Source organism: Gymnogyps californianus, chromosome 7, assembly GCF_018139145.2.
Source record: "Gymnogyps californianus isolate 813 chromosome 7, ASM1813914v2, whole genome shotgun sequence".
Taxonomy (NCBI): domain Eukaryota; kingdom Metazoa; phylum Chordata; class Aves; order Accipitriformes; family Cathartidae; genus Gymnogyps; species Gymnogyps californianus.
Window position 1 is genome coordinate 107898 of NC_059477.1, and position 18421 is coordinate 126318.

An 18421-nucleotide genomic window follows, 5' to 3' on the forward strand; every position below is an offset into this window, starting at 1 on the left:
TTAAATGTTTACTATAAATTCAAATACTGAGATGAGAAACACAGTTTCTTTAAAGGTCTATCAGAAGAAGCCATCAACGTCACTCAGCAATGAATCTATCGGTACATACAATACCGAAACAGAGTACCCAATTGCTAAAGCTGTGGCAAAGAAAGTCAGCTGGATAAAACAGCAGTGGCCTCAGCTAGAGCAGACATTTTTTTTTTTTTAAATCATCCAAAAAGAGATGGGTTAAGTAAAAATACTTTAAGGTTACCTTTGTATGAGCAGACTTTCTGTATCCAGGAAAGTGGATTAACCTTCATTAATGCATAGGGAATACTGATGACATGCATCCTGTTCATAACACTCTATGAGAAAAATATTAAAAAATAAACTTTCAAGTGGCTCAAAGAATACACAGCATATACCAATACTTCACAAAAAAAAAAAATCATCACAGCTACAAGTGTAACTCTTACATTTAACTGTTAGTGAAAACTATGTGTATAGTCAGTAAAAACATAAGCTATGCATGTGCAGTCTGTTACTGAAAAGCAACATTTTATTCTGAAAAATATAAATATTGAAATATAGTTTGAGTTTAAGACCCCATTCTGATACCAATACTCTACCCAAGAGAAGCAACTCGCTCCAGTTTTTTTTCATTCATTGAAATACTCACTGTTAATACTCCATGCCAAAGGCCAGCATCTCTTTTGAAATCCAAGACATTTGTTAGTGTTTCAGCTGAAACCAAAGGAAAAACTATCAGACTTAAGAAGCGTATTTATGAGAATATTTAAGAACTCAAAATATTTGTTAAAGCAACTATGAAACTTCCAACACCACTAAGAAATCAAAGCTATGTTGCCATGCCTTCTTGTCTATAACAAACAGGCTGCTTAAGATGAAAGTGTCTTATTTTACTTACAACAATCATCTTTAGGTTATGATTACAGACTAGATTATTACAAGGTATTTAAGACCCTGTTTTCATTATAATACCACTTCCATGTGTTTGTTACCGTCCTGGTTTTGGCTGGGATAGAGTTTATTTTCTTCCTAGTAGCTGGTGTAGTGTTATGTTTTGGATTTAGTATGAAAATAATGTTGATAACACCCTGATGGTTTTAGTTGTTGCTAAGTAGTGTTTACACTAAGTCAAGGATTTTTCAGCTTCTCATGCCCAGCCTGCAAGAAGGCTGGAGGGGCACAAGAGGTTGGGAGGGGACACAACCAGGACAGCTGACCCAAACTGGCCAGAGGGATATTCCATACCATACGATGTCATGCCCAGTATATAAACTGGGGGGAGTTGGCCGGGAGGGGTGGATCACTGCCCAGTTAGTTCCCGAGCATCGGTCGGTGAGCGGTGAGCACTTGCATTGTGCATCACTTCTTTTGTATAGTCTAATTCTTTTAGTATTATTATTGTCCCTATTATTATTATTACTACTATTTTCTTCCTTTCCGTCCTATTAAACTGTCTTTATCTCAACCCACAAGTTTTACTTTTTTCCCCAATTCTCTCCCCCATCCCACTGGGTGGGGGGAGTGAGCAAGCGGCTGCGTGGTGCTTAGTTACTGGCTGGGGTTAAACCACAACAGTTACCTTTGCCAATGAACTCTGCAGAAGGAAACTTTAGTTTTGACGCAGACTTTTTCAGCTGAACTGAAAGAGTTCAGCTATATTTGAAAGAATTAAATTTAGTGAGAAATATTACCGTGGCTGTACTAAATTTTCTTCAGTGTTTTCTCTGAGAAATTTGAAGACCTTATGTGATATAAAAAATAGAATCAAAGATTTTAAATCAAAGATTTAACCTGATTTTAGAGGGATATCTTGTATTGATCAGGTGAAACGTGCTTATCACTGATGTAGGATGGCTGCACATACCCTGAAGAACAATTTCTTGTATTTATTATTCTTTTTCATTTTCCAGAACATACACAGCTATTTCCCAATAAATAAAATACTTCAGTAAGTCAGCCACATATCCATTCCTTCTCTGGGTGACTGAGAGCTCCAATCGCTCTGAGACAAGTGCATAGTCCCAGTCATGAGCCTGTATAGAAGGAAATGCCAATCTTCCATACCCTCACTTCTTTTCAACCTCCAGGGAAAGTGAACTGCGTAGAACTGGATTTGCTGGAGAAAGCAGCCAGCAGTTTCACAGCATCTTATGACAGACTCCGTATGATCCTCAGAGAGAAGCTGACGAAGTATGGGCTGGATGAGCAGACAGGGAGATGGACTGAAAACTGGCTGAACAACCAGGCCCAGAGGGTGGTCACTGGTGGCCCAAAGTCTAGTTGGAGGCCAGTAACTAGCTGTGTAGCCCAGGGCTCAATACCGGCTCCAGTTCTGCTCAGCATCTTCATTAATGATCTGGATGATGGGGCCGAGCGTATCCTCCGCAAGTTTGCAGATGACACAAAGCTGGAGGAAAGGCTGATACGCCAGCAGGTTGCGCTGCCGTCCAGAGGGACCTCGACGGGCTGAGGGAATGGTCTGACAGGAACCTCGCAAAGTTCAACAAGGAGAAATGCCAAGTCCTGCCCCCCGGGGAGGAATAACCCCATGCAGCAGGACGTGCTGGGAGCCAACCGTCTGGAGAGCAGCTTTGCAGCAAGGGCGCTGGGGTTCATGGTGGCCACCAAGTTGGACATGAGCCAGCAACGCGCCCTTGCGGCAAAGAAGGCTAATGGTGTACTGGGCTGCATTGGGAGGAGCGTTGTCAGCAGGTCAATGGAGGTGATCCTTCCCCTCTACTCAGCACTGGTGAGGCCACAACCTGCAGCGCTGTGTCCATGTCTGGGCTCCCCAGTACAAGAGAGAGATGGAGCTACTGAAGTGAGTCCAGTGAAGGGCCACAAGGATGATTAGGGGACTGGAGCATCTGGAAAAACTTTACGTGGGGTTAACTGCGCACTGGCACAAGTTGCCTAGAGAGGTTGTGGAGCTTCCCATCCTTGGAGATACTGAAAAGCCACCTGGACATGGTCCTGGGTAACTGGCTCTAGGTGGCCCTGCTCGAGCTGAGGGGTTGGACCAGATGACCTCCAGAGGTCCCTTCCAATCTGAACCACTCTGTGATTCTGCATATCCCAAGATACATTAGCACGCGTTACCCCATTACGGGATAAAAACTAGTCAAACCATGAGATTCTTCCAGCAAACAGATTTCAAAGGGAAAAGTTTTTGGTTAATGGTAGCACAGATGAACTCTATGCACATGGTCAAAAGTAGGTGCAGTTCTTGACTACACATTGAGAGAATGACTGAAAACAAGCAGATCTCTCACTTTATTCAAATCCCTATGGAGATGTTCTTTTGTAGGACATGATTAAGAGGAAGATCCCTTCCCTTCTGAAAATAGGAACTACTGTGGCCAAAATTGTGAAGCTGCACGAAGCTATAAACAGAACAGAAGGCAAAGCTTTATACTGGGTATAGTCTATACAGAACACAAACCTCGTGACAGCATCTCTAGCACGTGGCAATAGAAATGTGAAAAATGAACATACAAGAGGACAAAAGAATTCAGTACCCTCTGTGAAGATCTGAAATGTTAAGGGCTAGTGACACTACTCCACAGTTGTCTTGAAAATTAAGATGTGTAGACCCCTTTGATCCATAATTGGTTTCCATCATCCTTTCAGGATTCAGGAACGGCTGTACAATCCTTCACCTACAAGCTGGGTGCACCCTCCCCTCTGCCAGCACAGTTCTTGTAGTTGGCAGCTGTGATGGGAAGGTGTCCCGAAATGAAAACGGGAAAGGGTCCTCTTTGATGATAAGCAAAAAGAGTACAGGTATCTGACTGCGAAAACCTCTTTTACCCTATCATACTACTTACGTGGACTGTGGAGCACCACAGGCGTAAACCAATTGCCCAAAGGAGGAAGGAAAAAAAACTAAGCGCAAGAGAGCACAGTTAGCAACTGTTAGCAATCTGCTCATGCCCTCAAATGCACTATCTGGAATCACAGATCTAGTTCAAGTAAGTGGACCAGATGACTTGCACTAGAACTTCTAACTTTGTGACCTAGGCAGGCAGCGTGAAAGGCGCAAGAGCAGTAAAGCCAAGCAAGTCGGGGTGTTTTTTAAGATGGTAGCTCTCAGGCTTTCTTGATCAAGCATCTCTTTCAGGGGTCAAGTGTCACACTCCTAGGAACCACAAAGTAGAAGAGTTATAAGAACTATGATGCATGTTACATCTAACCTAGTCATTACTGGGTTTCAAGTCAAGACTTAAAACGGCCTTCCCTCTGGTCAATAACTGCAACTCTTTCTCCTGAGAGATAAGAAGCTGCATAATCGACACCAGCCTGTCTGCACGGCACACCAGTCTGCACTGTTAGAGCAGCTACAACTGGAACTGGCAGCATCCAGAGCTCTTCAAAGAGATCCAAGCTACCCAAATGGCCTCTAGGATCAGTCTAAGAAAGCTCCCTCAATTTCTTCTGGAAGGGTTCCTCTAACTCTGCACGTGGGCATCTCAAACTGGCCCCCTTATGACTTCATAAAGCGTCCAGTGCGTTCAAAAGGCATTAGGGAGGGCAAAACAGATTTGTAGCAAAGCTGTCTTCAAGAGGATGAAAAAATCAGTATAGCTCTTACCACCGACTAACAAATTTATGAAGACTGAAAAATCCAAACCCTTGAATAAAATCGATAAGGATCTTAGGTTAAAAAAATTTTAATACACATTGATTATGATTTCAGAAGTGGCTTCTTACTTTCCTTCACGTATCACGCTGACTATGAATGAGGAATTTTGTCTTTCCCTTTGCAGTTAAAGCTACTACTGCTTATCTAAAGTTGTTTTAAGACAGTAAACATGATTTCGCAACATAAATTGTCTGAATATTCAAAGCTATGAGTATCATTTAAAGTTGTACCTATCTAACTTACCTTCTGAATAACCACATGCCTGAGTCAATGCGTGACAGTGTGCCAGCATGGAAGCATGAGATATAGTAATGCCCACTGTGCTGCCCTCTTTACTTGTTTTGTACTGAAAAGAGAAAGTTTACACAAGCATTAGATTAACAACAAAATCCAGAAAATTTACAGCAGTGAACTGAAAGGGTATTTTATTATAAAAACGAAGCGAGCTTTTTAAAAAAAAAAATCAAAAAGCTAGCATAAGAGATACATTTATGTTCAGAGAATACACTAATATCATATGAAATTTGACTGTTTCTCTACCCCAATTAAACAAATGGTCCCAGGGATCCAAAAATGCCAGTTATCCCCAATCTTCAATCTGATTCAACACAGCCACTCAAATGACAGTTTGCCTGGCAACCTTGAGGGAAACATTCTTGTTCCACAGTTAAAAATATTATAGTCATCTCTTTTATTGCATCGAGAGACTAAAGGAAGAAAAAGTGCTGTGACAAACTACAATACAGTAACCGTAAATTAGGCATATTATACTGGATCACCTCAATATAAGCAATCTCAGCACTGGCATCCCGTACTTGCGGATGCCAGTCCTTAGCTGGTTTTGCCAGATGCTTCCCATCAATCACAAACCAAATGAGACGAGGCCAGCCTTCGAAGAAAAAGAAAAGTTACTGTCGTTACAGTTCCAAAAATCAGGTTTTTTTCCCCCCAATATTCAGAGATAACAACAGGAGGGAAGCAAAAGCTGCAGCATCACCCCCCTGCCAGGAAGAAGCAGCACTAAGTACTGTTTTGACAATGAAGGCAGTTCTTCATATGTAAGCTAGAAGCACGCAAGCAAGCTCAAAGATCGTTGTTTAACAGCAACAATGGATATACCCGCTCTTTATTCTATAAAGAAATTTGAGTAGCTTAAAAACATACCTTTGAATGTAACCACCTCACCAGTCTGAGCTTTAGGAAGGCCTTTTTGACAGGCATCAGTGGTTAAAGCCAGTGTTACTCCACAGCTGCCCAAAAGAAATCCAATCTGCTGGCTGCCAGCATCCTGCAGAGAAAGCATGTTATGGCAAACTTACAAATAATGAAGCTTTTGTACAGTTTACTGTAACTTTTCCATGTTTAGAAAATATTAAGCCAATTTCTATCACAGGAAAAAACAAACTTCTAGCCTGTAAGATCTTTTATGGCAGACGAAAGACTGAAGTCTACGCTCAAAAGGCTTAGTTTTGCTTAGTGCCAACTAAGTTAGATTTGGCAGTAGATCTGGCAAGCAATGGTAGCAAAGTAACGTCAAAAGCCATGGTTGTGCATTCCTCTCCAACCCAACAGGGATGTTTGTAAGTTCTGGTAAAACAGAGAGCTGGTTTGATGCTGTTTCTGAGTCCTGAAGCACCGAAGAGCAGAGCCTGTAGCTTTTCAGCTCTTCCCTAAGGATCTCAATGTGTGGGGGATTATACTGACATTTCCAGTAACTATGGTGTCTCTACCTGCCTGTGCTCTCATTACTCAGCATGAGAGCTGAAAAGACAGCATTTCTGTGTTATATTTTGAGAAATACTTTCACACATCTTTTCAAAAATAATGAATTAAAATAATTTCTACAGTTACGTATCCTAAAATAGTTAACTTATTAGCGTCATACTATTTCCCCCCTTCCCTAATCAAATATTAAACACTTTCCAAGCACATAACGTGCACTGAGTAGTTCAGCTGATGCACCATACTGCTTTCAAAAGTGCAGGCTCTGAGGGGTCCCACATAAGGACTACAGAATTTAGACACCACCCCCCCACACACTATACTTATTTACAAAACCATAAAAATGTTGAATGTATTTGCCTACCTTTCTTGTTAGTGGAACTTCTATTGGGACAGGAATAAGTTCCGCCAGGAGACATCCATAAAATGCCACCATAAACATAACTGGATCACTATTAGGAAATACGAGAGCTACCTACAAAAATACATTAAAATAACAAGAAATGTTTTTTGTCATTGTTGGGGGGGGGGGGGGGGGGGGGGGGGAGGGCTGCTTTTTAATTTGTGGGGAAAAAAGTCTTCACAACAATGTTCAGGTTCATATTTAAACTAGGAACAGAAATACTACATGTTATGATAATATACTATTACAACTCGCAGTACTACAAGGCTTTCTTTAGCTAAAGCTGTTCCTCACTGTCTATGTTCTCCACAGAGACCATTTCAAACGGAAGCCTACCCGATCTCCAGGCTTCAGCAGTGGTTCATTCTTAGTGGTTAGCTTGTTTAGCAGGGTATATGCTAACTTCAAGCTTCGACTCCACAGCTTGCCTAAAGGAAAAAAAAAAGACAATACAGAAATTAAAAAACAGAGACTAAAATTTTAACATTTAATCGGCGAATCTCAGTGCCTTATATATGCACTAGGCAAGTCAGTTGTATTAGAACAGGGTCAACAGGCCCATGAGCAAGTAATTGGGGAAAAGCAAACGTTGCTGTTGTGAAAGCAATCCCACCTCACAAACCTACAGAGTTCTTCCAACGTTTTAGTGCACGTGTGCGCGCACACACTCACGCACGTAGTCTGGCTGACACAACCTAACTGCATTTCCAAAAGGCACTGAACAAGACTCCTTCCTAAGGGCTCTTAGGGAAAGCAAACTGCTTAGGATAAAAAGAAAAATCCTAAACTGGACAAAAAATTAACTGAAATTTAAGAAACAAAGGGTAGGAATAAAGGCCACAATATCTGGCTCTGTGAAATGCCAGTTCAGTGCTCAGTAGTGATCTACACAGTGCTCAGCAATTCAAAACAAAAAATTATTCCAAGCTATTAAATACAACAATCTAACTACTTATTTGACACAATATAAAAAACAATTTTTAATTTGTAGCCTCCAAAAAAAAAAAAAAAAAAAAAGAGCAGCTTTGCTAAAAAAAACCTGTTTATAAAAAATTGAGCAACAGCAAAACCTTTCCACTGTAAATGGTAAATCAAAGCAAGAACCCCCCCAAAGAAGCACGCCATGGCAAACAGCATGCATCTGGAACTCAGCTTTCTAGTACAGGGTCTTTATCATGGACTGACATCCACAGTCAATCCCTTCAGACCACAAAGCAACCATCAGTTATTTTGTGTTTGTCAGTCTCAAACTTCTTCAACTCAACAGGTTTTTTCCTGTGTAATTTCCAGTTATATAAAAAAAAAGTTACACAGGACTCAAATACATCAAATGGCCAGTTCTATAAAGAAGAGAGTCCAAGTACAATTCAGAGCTTGGCTTCTTTTTAGTTTGTCTTGTCTTTTCTTTTTTTTTTAAATGTAAAACTAAACATGATATTCTAAACACTTCTCAAAGCTCCACTGCAAAAGAATGAAACTAATGCAGCTGCTCAGTTACATTTCCTGTAAGCATACTTCGTCTGTAAGAATGCAAATGAGAAATTTTAACATTCTAACATACTATACAATGAAATGCTGCAGTTAACTGTCCTGGGGGACACAATTATCTTCCCCCAAAAATGCAACTAATACTTCTACTTCATTGATACAGGCAAGCTTCACTTCCCACAATAACATCCTTAATATGCTCCTGAAGTGCAAGTCTTCTCTACAAGGATATGCAAGAACCTGCTAAAATTTAATATCTACTCTGGGAATCTGAAGAGTGCATTATTAGTCATCTCTTTCTTCCTCCTATTTTACACCAGGCTATTTTTAGTGTTCTTTTAAGCAAAAACCCCACAATTGTTTGAAATTTACAAATAGCCACTTGTAAAGAATGAATACCATATACATTTTCCCTGCTTTAAAATGTTTTTCATGTACAATGAATTCATAATTTGCATTCATATAGGAATTTCAAAGTATCTGTCACGAGTACAGTCAGTCCCTCTTAAGTAAAGCAAATTGTTCAGTCCACAATGAATGCCTAATTCTGTCTTAGAGTTATCACCAATACCTACCGTAGGTAAGCGTATAAATAGCTTTCCCAGTCGTATCCAATGCCGTCAGACAGGGGGCTTTCGGCTGGGTAGTTCCCCAGCGCTGCAGGGCAGCCAGCAGAGAAGGCGGCCAGTTGGTTACCACGCCTAAGGGTTCACCTTTAAGTACGTTCATTTGATTTCCTTCAGGCTTTGGTTGATTTGGGTCAGGCTGTTGCACTAAAACCAGAGCACAGTAAAATGGCAAATGTCAATCCTCACAAAACGTGCGAGTTACACTTAACTATTCTACGAACCGTTCTCACCTTCCTCTTCCTCAGAGCTATCATTACTTCTCCTCTGCTTTATGATGATGCTATGCTAATCATCTGTTGGCTTCACAAAAAATAATTACCATCACTTTAGAGTTCTGATTCCACATTATTCAAAAGACCTGGCCACAGGAACAGAACTTGAATCCCTAGTTCACTCTTTTTCTCTGCTTTGGAAAGGTGGTATTTTCTGGTGTTTGTTCTGCACTTCTATTTAAATGAAAGCCTACACCAAGTCAAGAAGCGCTATCAGAGAGAATGGCTTCAGTGACAACTGAACATTTATTTTTGCTGCACCAAATTCTCAACAGGTGATGAAGAGTGACACTCTGCTTCTGTAACAAAATACATTAAAAAAAAGCCAGATTAAATGCTCCCGGTGTGGATTATCTACAACTAAAACAGTACCGCTCACAGAATATTTTGTTTGATTTCCAGATCATCTCTCTCAACTGTGGAACACTGCAGGGTTTGTATGCCATTTGTTCTCTGAGTAGCCTGCTGTTAAACTTCTGCTCCAAGCTGTTCAAGAAGGTGAAGTATCTGACTTTGTTTTGCTAACTAAGATCAACAGTTGGATTTAGCTAACACTCAATCTATGCAATAACTAAAATTAACAGTTCAAAGTGATGCTCTCCGCTCTCCACAATGACATACATGCACCTCAACAAAAGTTTGCCTGAAAAATCTTCAGTGAAAGACCAGAAGTGCAACCGCTTCATATCTTAAAGTATCAAACAAATAGTACAGGGAATCTAGTAGCAGCTGCGCAAAAATGTCACATCGAGAACAAAATTTTCATTTAATCTTTAAGACTAAGAACAGAACAAAAATCGTTCTCCGAAATTAGCTGATGCAGCTGGTTTTAAACGCAGCTACATATTGCTAAGCAACTTCCACATTTGTTAGAGACGCTTTTCTTCCCACCTCCATACAGAGAAGAAAATAGTGGTTTTTAGCTGAGCAATATCTGCAGAGCGGGTACAAGCACTACCTTTTCATGTAGTGCACAGACAAGGCATACTGCACAGTGCACTCAATGCATTTAATTCCTCTGAACCTCTAAAATAATGAAAGTTTCTGGATTTCAAGGAGAGAACATTAACATGCATGCAAACAATATTGTCATAATAAATTTGAGTTACTAGCAAGGAACTTTTTTTGTCTAACTATATTCGGGCACTGACCAGCTACAAAGCAGCTTTTCAGAGCAGAATGTGGGGGTGCTTGTAGACAAGCAGTTGAATGCAAGCGGCCAGAGAGGCCGTGGAATCTCCATGTTTGGAGATGCTCAGAACCGGATGGGACACGGCCCTGAGAAGCCTGATCTAGTCAGATCTGCTTTGAACAGGAGGTTGGTCAGAGGCTTCCACAGGTCCACTGCACCATCAGTTACACTTAGGCTACGCCCTGACTTACTCCAAAGAGTACCCTCTATAAATTCGCTGATTACCACAGGGCAGAGTTTAGAATCTCTGAGGCAAAAAGTGATGGTAGGACCATCACCAAACATGACAATTTCTGGATGCACCAATGAATTTTGTGACAAAGATGCGAGTAGAATTTCTTTAAGTATCTGTAAATCACTGTCATTAGTATTCACTAGCTCATCACACTGGTCCAAATTGGGCTGAATCAGAAGAGTTTCCAAAGCGAGGGAGGAGGGGAGCACAAGTACACTGAGTAGGAGGGTTGAGTTGACGATTACGTTTCGCTTGTGATAGCATATGACCTTTCTCTCTCCAGTAGAACAATTCTACCATGATTTGTCTTCTATTGGCAAGAGAAAAAGAAAACAACACTTGCTAAGAAGTATCAGTTCTTTTGTGCACTGCTTACAGAAAGAGCGAAAAATGTATTTGAAAGAAAATTAACCTTCTAGCAGTTCTTCAAAATCATCAACAAAAAACTCTTTCAAAGGTGGGCGCTTTGGTCTTTTCAAGGTATTTAGAAGCTGCTGGATTTTAGAGGACACTCTGCTATTCACTGGGACACCTGCCAAACAGAAAAGATTTATTACTTACCATATATTAATAAACATACACTAAAACACATGCTGCCACACTGCTGACAACATCACGCTAAGCTCAGCGCAGCTTTCAGGCGGAAGAGTCATTCAAGACGACCAGCTTGTTTGGAAAAAAACAGCTTTAATCAGTAACAGTTTCAACCATGGATTTCTTTCTTTTAAAACAATGCCGTTCCCTAGCTACCTGGCTGATGCATATACCTTCTCACACTTTAATTTAGCTTTTCAAACTGCCGACTCCTTCATGAGATTCCAATACAAACCTGAAGAACGTTCTTTTCTTCAAGAGTCTAAGTATTTGCTACATCTTAACGTTCATTTAGTGCTGAAAGTGTGAGAATGCTTGGAAAAAATAAGTGAATCTTTCAATATTTTACAGAGCTAGCAAAAAATAATCACAACACAAAACCATGTCGAATGCTGATTTTCATTTGTATATGTGATATATTTATTTTAAATTAAATATAATTGTGTATGTTTGTTTATATTTATTGAAATTTAAGGCTCTGAGGCAATATAAAATTAAAATGCGAGACTAAAGGGCTTACATTGCCTTTTACTATAGAAATATACGGAAATGGGGACATGGCTCCCACCAGCAGAACCGAGGAAATGCCGTACGGTTTCCCCTCCTGTGGCAGACCGACAAATACACCATAGTACTGCAAAGCTTTGGAGGGGGCAGGCACATAGCACACGATGGGTGTCAAGCTGTGTTATGCATTCGCTTATTCAGAAAAAAGGGACATAGATGGAAAGGTAGGAGGTTTATAATACAATCACCATCTGCAGTTTCCAAAATGCTGCTGTTGTAGCCTCTGGGAACTCCTCGTACTGATGCTACCTGTGGCCGCTCGTGATGTAAATGTTCCACCAGGCCAGTGGTTACATCTGGAGGTGCAGAGTGGTTATCTGTAGAAATGGAAGACAGACATGGGAGCTCATCAGTCATCTTAAGGATCAATATGTCCAAAGTTGCTTCTTCCAGCATTCTTGCTGTTTTCTCATGTGTTTTTAACAAAACTCTGATTTCTCTAATCAAACTGTAACCAAAATCTTCTAGCTACAGGGGGAATCCTGAAGGGAACCCACCACGCCTCTCCAGGGTGGAGAGGAGCTATTCCAGCGCTCAAAGGGATCCCAACAAATTCTGACAAATAAAGAGAGCGGTGGGTCACTCCATCACTTCAAGGTGAAAGCAAGGAGATTCACTGTGAGTAAACAGCACAAGCCTACAAAGAAAGCCTGTCTCACATCTCTCAGAAGAAATACAGGCACCCAAAGTCTCACCACAAAACCGGAATGACTAGTCTACGTCCCATAGGAAGAGAAAGGGACAAAAGCATAAGGTTTAAAAGAAGGGAACTTTTTCCCCATGATAACATGAAGCACTTATCTACATTCTGCAGGCTATAAGAGGAAGACTTTTGCTGAGAAACACAGATTTAAGGTGGCAAAGACAGCGCACTTAGGTCTGAACACATCTTGAAGGTGGACACGGAGAGCTGAGCGACTCCCTCGGAGGAAAGTAAGTGCTGACTTAAAAAACTGTCACCTGCAGTTTGTAAGACCAGTCATTGTTTTCCTTTAGCAGCTTTTCTTACCACCCGTTTTTAACAGTCTTGCAACAATATTGTAGGTAAAAGCTTTCTGTTTACGTTGTGGTACAGACACGGTATACTCTTCCCTGGGGCATCTATCAATGAGAACAGCTGGAATGCCTGTAACACTCAAAAAAACCTGTGGCATAGATGTCAACGTTATACACACACACTGCTGACAACAGAAAAATTTAGCACGGGGTTTTCTGAGGCGTGAGGTCGTCATTTGTGGCCAGACACAACGCGCCGTTTCATTTTAATGGTGTGCGCTACAAGCAATAAACACTTAAATTTTTTTATAATGTATATTTACATAGAGAAAGTAGGGCATTTCTCAAATCCTCACAGGGGCTTGAGAAGCACCTTGTTCCAACCTTGAGGCAAAAGCCTGCTTTGCTTGGAACTGCACCACGTTTCTGTGCCGCAGAACAATGCTTAGGGAATATCGTCATTCCACAATCGTGACCTAGATTATGGAATGGTTTTGAATGGAATCACAGGTTAGGAAATGGCAGTATCTGGGAGAAGTGTTCAAACAAGAAAAAACAAGAATTGGAGGCCTGAAATATTCAGAATCCTAATGAGTAAAAATAGGAGCGCAACAGGAAAGAGCTTAAGAACACGCTGCTGCACTGCGCTGGAGGAACTGCTTGGGGTCACGCAGCTCTGCAGCGATACCCCTTGAAGGACCTCACCATGCCACAAATCCTGCAGAAAGAACTCAAAGCAGGGAGATCTAGGCAGTGCTGTGAAATATATATATTACCCTACCCATTTCAAGGAAGCAATTAGCACTAAGATAACAAGCGCTCATAGCTCTGTTCACAGATTTCCAGAGCTGACATACAAGGCACCAGTACAGCTCTAAGCGGTTTTAGAGGGATCACCAGAAGAAAAAATTAAATCCATTCCCATACTTTCCAATGGTCATCACTGCAACGCCAATTTTTGTATTGCAGAGACCTGTCTTGCTGGGTACTAAGCAAGGACCACAAATTCCTTTCATGTGGGTAAGGTGTAAGAAGGACAAAGTATCATTTAATGTCTCTGATAAATGCCTGAGTTAGAACCAGTAACAAGGAAGGGTGACAACTATGTCTAAAACTGATCCGTATAACCACTTTACAGGGTGTATAGAACGCCCATGTATTCAGAGTAAATCGAAACGCTTTCGCTGTGTTCTATATACTTTTTGAGTTGGTTTTTGGTTGGTTTTTTTTTTTCCTTTGCTTTACCAAAGTCCCAAAACACAGACTTCACGCAGCATACAAATTAATCACAGAAAAGGACACGGAGTCAAATGTACCTGGTTCCCATACTGCAGTATTAGCCCACAAGTCCATACTTCTCACCTTACAGACCCTGCAGTGATTATCAATGTCTAAAGCTTCCACTCCTTGAATACACCAGCAAGAACTACAATTAGGGATTTATCTGCAGCGTGGCTTCATCAGTGGAAAGCCCCAAAATGGCACTCCTATAGATGCAGTGGTCACCACTAAACATTAAAGTGGCTCAAAATGTACACTCGAAGTGATGTACATATAGGTACAAATAGAACAATCAAGAGAGAGGACAAGAGAGACTGACGCACACTGTGATACTTGGTGCACATATGGGTCAGAAGCCGTGCAGAAAGTACAGAAGTTGAAATGCTGAACGGATGCAGGTTTTACCATGCATATTCCTGTCGGGATAAAGCAATCTTCCGCCCACATGCACGAGGCAGATATTTGAAATACAAAAGCGCTGCAATTAGATGCTCAGAAAATAACATGAGGAAGAAGCTATTTGGGAACATTTACGGAAGAGCTGTGTATTTGGGAACAGCTCAAAGAAATCACACAAAAAAATGAGAATACTCAGAAAAGAAATGAAAAATCCATTAACAATCATTCCCAACTGAAAACAAGCACAAAAAATAGCTATATATGGAGGTGCTAATCTACAGCATTCACGTCTCTTACAAGCATCTCAGAGCCAAGTTTCACGCAAATCAATGTCCCTCGCCATAAGAAAGGAAATGGCAGGGGACCTTATGAACAACTTCTCTGCTGTCCACAGCTATTTCATCTTCTATACAGCAGAGAACTGACTCTCCCTCCCAATTCTGCCTTGAGAAGGCAAAATTCCTTCTATGCATGTAGAAGGAATAAGTTCAATTTTCAGGATTTATGCTCAGATAAAAATCACATTAGCTTCATTAATTATTTAGGCATTTTATTAATATATGCCCATGAGAATCCATGAAATTAGTCTGTATCATCTAGAGATACTGTGGCAAAGCAGAGGAAGAGAAGTGGCGAGTAGTCAAAAAAAATAAAACAAACCCCAACAAACTGAACAGACTTGTGACTTCAGGAAAAAAGTCAATTGGATTTAGACTGAAGTACCTCTCCATTATTGATTAGAAGACAGAGATAAATGCAAAAGAGAGCAGTGGCCCAAGAAAGAACATATTGGATATGATACAGAAAATTAAAAGCTAGGCATCAAAGTAGTCTCTAAGGAGGAATCTCAGGGCGAAGATTCAAACACTTTAGAAAAGTCCTTACCTAGCAGGAAGCCGGGTTAGACCTAGAGATGGCTGTGTACGATCGTTTTGTCTCTAGGAAACCCCTCAACCAAAACGGACATTTAAAAGAAGCTTATTAAACTGTATTGGAACAATTAAAAAAAGAGCGCGCCAACCCAGCCAGAACACAAAATAGGATCCACAAGCCACTACTTCATTCTTGCACTTCCTCTTCAATAAACTCTTTGAAACTGTTTCTAACACACTTCACTCTTACAACTCCTGTAAAACTGCTTACAGAACCACAGCAGTTCAAAACATCTACTTTTATAAACCTGCTTCCCCTTAAGAAAAGAAATTGTACATTTAAGTCTTTCAATAAACAGTGGGTCAAACACCATGATAGTCCATTTTTCCAGTTACTCTAACAAGAGCTAAGTTGGGAAATACTCCACAGTTGAGATAGTGACCTTGGGGGAAAAAAAAACCTAGACACACTGCTAGCCTTATTCATTTTAAAGAAAATATTACATTAAAGGGAAAAAAGCCCCAAAACAACATGTAGATGTTGTCCTTGCTTTTATAGGTGAAAGACAGCCAGCTTAAAATTAATGCATATTCCTATCTGACTTTATTAAATACTGTCACCTTGCACTTCCAACACTGCAGTCTATTGCTTGGGAATTTAGTGTGATCTCATCATTAAAAATGCAAGCTGGAGATGATGAGCTGCAAGGGAACAATCTGCTAAATTTAAATTCTCCAATATATCAAAATTGTGAATAGTTATTCAGTATGTAGTCAAAATACAGAATATTTTAGCAATTACATTGCTGATGTCAGCACATTAACTGAGAAAATAAACAAACTCTTATGCTCTAGGACAAATCAAAGGGGTCCTTTTTGAAAATATACTAGTACTTATCGATAATCAAAAAAGTTTGCAATGTAAGAACTATGGAAGTTTTCGTATTCTTGTGAGCAAGGAAGACTATAGACAAACATGAAAAATATCACAACTGAACTGGTATTGGACACGCATGAATGTTACCAAGCTAGAAATGAAAATTGGTGGAATATGGCAAGCATTTCAGAAATGAGAAAGATTATTCTTATGCAAAAGGACATTTAATTTTTTTGTCAAAGGCACTGGAAATTTCACCTTTCTAAATATTTTTAGTAGATCAGCTCTTAATGATCCCTGAGCTTCCTTCCTGATAGATACTATAAATGCATATTTATTGTCCATTAATGAAATTTCAAACTACTCCACTGCATGCAGTCCAACATTGAGCTGCTTAAATGCTGGACTTTGAACTGTTAATGAGGCCTTGATTTTGCATACAATTTTGATGATTTAAATACTCTTGATGGATAGGTCTTAAGAAGCTAGTTGTGAAATTTCATATGCATTTATATGGCCTAAAATATTAGACATAACAGGATGCTGTGTTACATTTTGCATATCTTGCAAGTTTTTACAGCTATATTAAGAATTTCAATCACACTTACAATTGTGGCTAACCTTCCAAGTTTATTTGTTAATTTTAAGGAGTTAAACATGATTCCTATAAATCCATAATGTAAAATCCAGAATGCCCTCAAAGCAAGGTGTAGACATATTCCATCTTACATCCACTAAGTAAAAAAAAAAAAAAAGTAATTGCAAATTTCTTATTATAAATAAGCCTGGAAATGGGAAGATGATAATTTAGATTTCTTTAAAGGTCATAAAATGGGTATGTTTTGTACAAAGAGGAAAAATTTCACTAGCAATAAAGCAACAAAAGTTAACCAAAGAGGCAAATCTTTCTAACTATGTTTATGGATGAAGTACTGATGAAGTGCAGAAAAATGAACAAAGCCAAATGCTGCCCATAACTTTGTAAGACACAAAACAAAACGCAACATTTCAGCGTGCAGGTGCTTTCTAAGGCAACAGCACTAAGTAGGCTTGGGGAAAAACGTTTTGCCTTGTAAAAGCTTAGATATCAGAATTCCTCTCCATGCTTAGCTTCCACAATAAAGAGGTGGCCCTACAAAACAGAGGAGGGAGCAAAAGCAAGTAGAAAAGACACAGATAACCCTTCCCAGACTCTCTGACATCTAAAGAGCCTTCCAGAACACAAAGCAAGCTACTATCTCTTTCCATCTCAGCTCCACTTGCAGAAAACCGTGAAAACCGGGATGTCAATCATGGCAAAATGAATCAATCCCTGTTTCTGTCAGCACCTGAGCCACATAGAAGATCCAGCTTTTGGAGAGCCTCTAGCTTGTTCATACTCCTTTCTCTGTTTCATAATCTGCTTTAGGAATCTGAAGAAGTAAAACTCCCGGTCACAGACTACGAGCATTGGTTGCGTTTTAAAGCCCATAGCTACTATAAACTAAGGTTGATGCCCCAAAGTTAGTGTAAGGCAGAAGGAACTCAGAGGGCAAACCAGCAACGAACGGAGAATCGATCCTTTCGTGAATAGCTGCCTCACGCCTAAGAGAACTGTGAACTGTTTGTACCATCTGAACAGAGAAGTCTAAAGGATACACGATTGGGCTTTCAACAAAATTTGAACTTAACAGCTAGACCAGCTAAATGAACGGGTATTTGCAAAACATATTTGTGCCTTAAATTAACATGTTAATTGACATCTCTAAGTATACAGAAGCCTGGATACTCAGTTTAAATCTAAAGCATTTCAATGTGTTTTCCTCATCTGACCTAACCTGTTCTCTGTAACGAAACAGAAAAAAAACTGTCTGCATAGTGTATGTAGGCATACAGTCACAGATAAACAAAAAGTCAGGTAAGTAGAGCACTAAAACTGCCAAAACCTGAAAAGTCCAGGAACAATATACGTGATGCCTATTGCATATTACTAGAAGCACAAGAACTTCATGCTGTAGCCCATAGGTGAAATACAAACATCATTCTTCATTTCATTTTTCTAAATTACTTTGGGGGAAAAAATTATTTGAAATACCAAGTTATTGTTTCTCCTCTAGGTCCTTTCCCATCGTTTAACATTAGTGCGGACCTGCTGCACACACATAAATCCACTATCAATCTTCACTGCAGTGTACAAAAACATTGTAAAAATTATTTCCATGGTGGAAGAGACTCTCTTCCTCTCTCCCTACGAAAAC

General features: G+C 40.0%; 1 protein-coding gene across 1 annotated transcript in view; it reads right to left on the reverse strand.

Moving 5' to 3' along the window:
- Window positions 1-18421, reverse strand: part of DIP2A (disco interacting protein 2 homolog A) — a 132722-nt gene that overhangs the window by 40400 nt on the left and 73901 nt on the right. The window contains exons 6-15 of the mRNA XM_050899682.1: window positions 11948-12076; window positions 11011-11130; window positions 8846-9043; window positions 7119-7210; window positions 6744-6854; window positions 5822-5945; window positions 5437-5546; window positions 4901-5003; window positions 665-729; window positions 257-350 (exon numbers count right to left, since the gene is read on the reverse strand). Coding sequence (XP_050755639.1) covers window positions 257-350; window positions 665-729; window positions 4901-5003; window positions 5437-5546; window positions 5822-5945; window positions 6744-6854; window positions 7119-7210; window positions 8846-9043; window positions 11011-11130; window positions 11948-12076 — 1146 coding nt within the window. The remainder of the gene's footprint in view (window positions 1-256; window positions 351-664; window positions 730-4900; window positions 5004-5436; window positions 5547-5821; window positions 5946-6743; window positions 6855-7118; window positions 7211-8845; window positions 9044-11010; window positions 11131-11947; window positions 12077-18421) is intronic.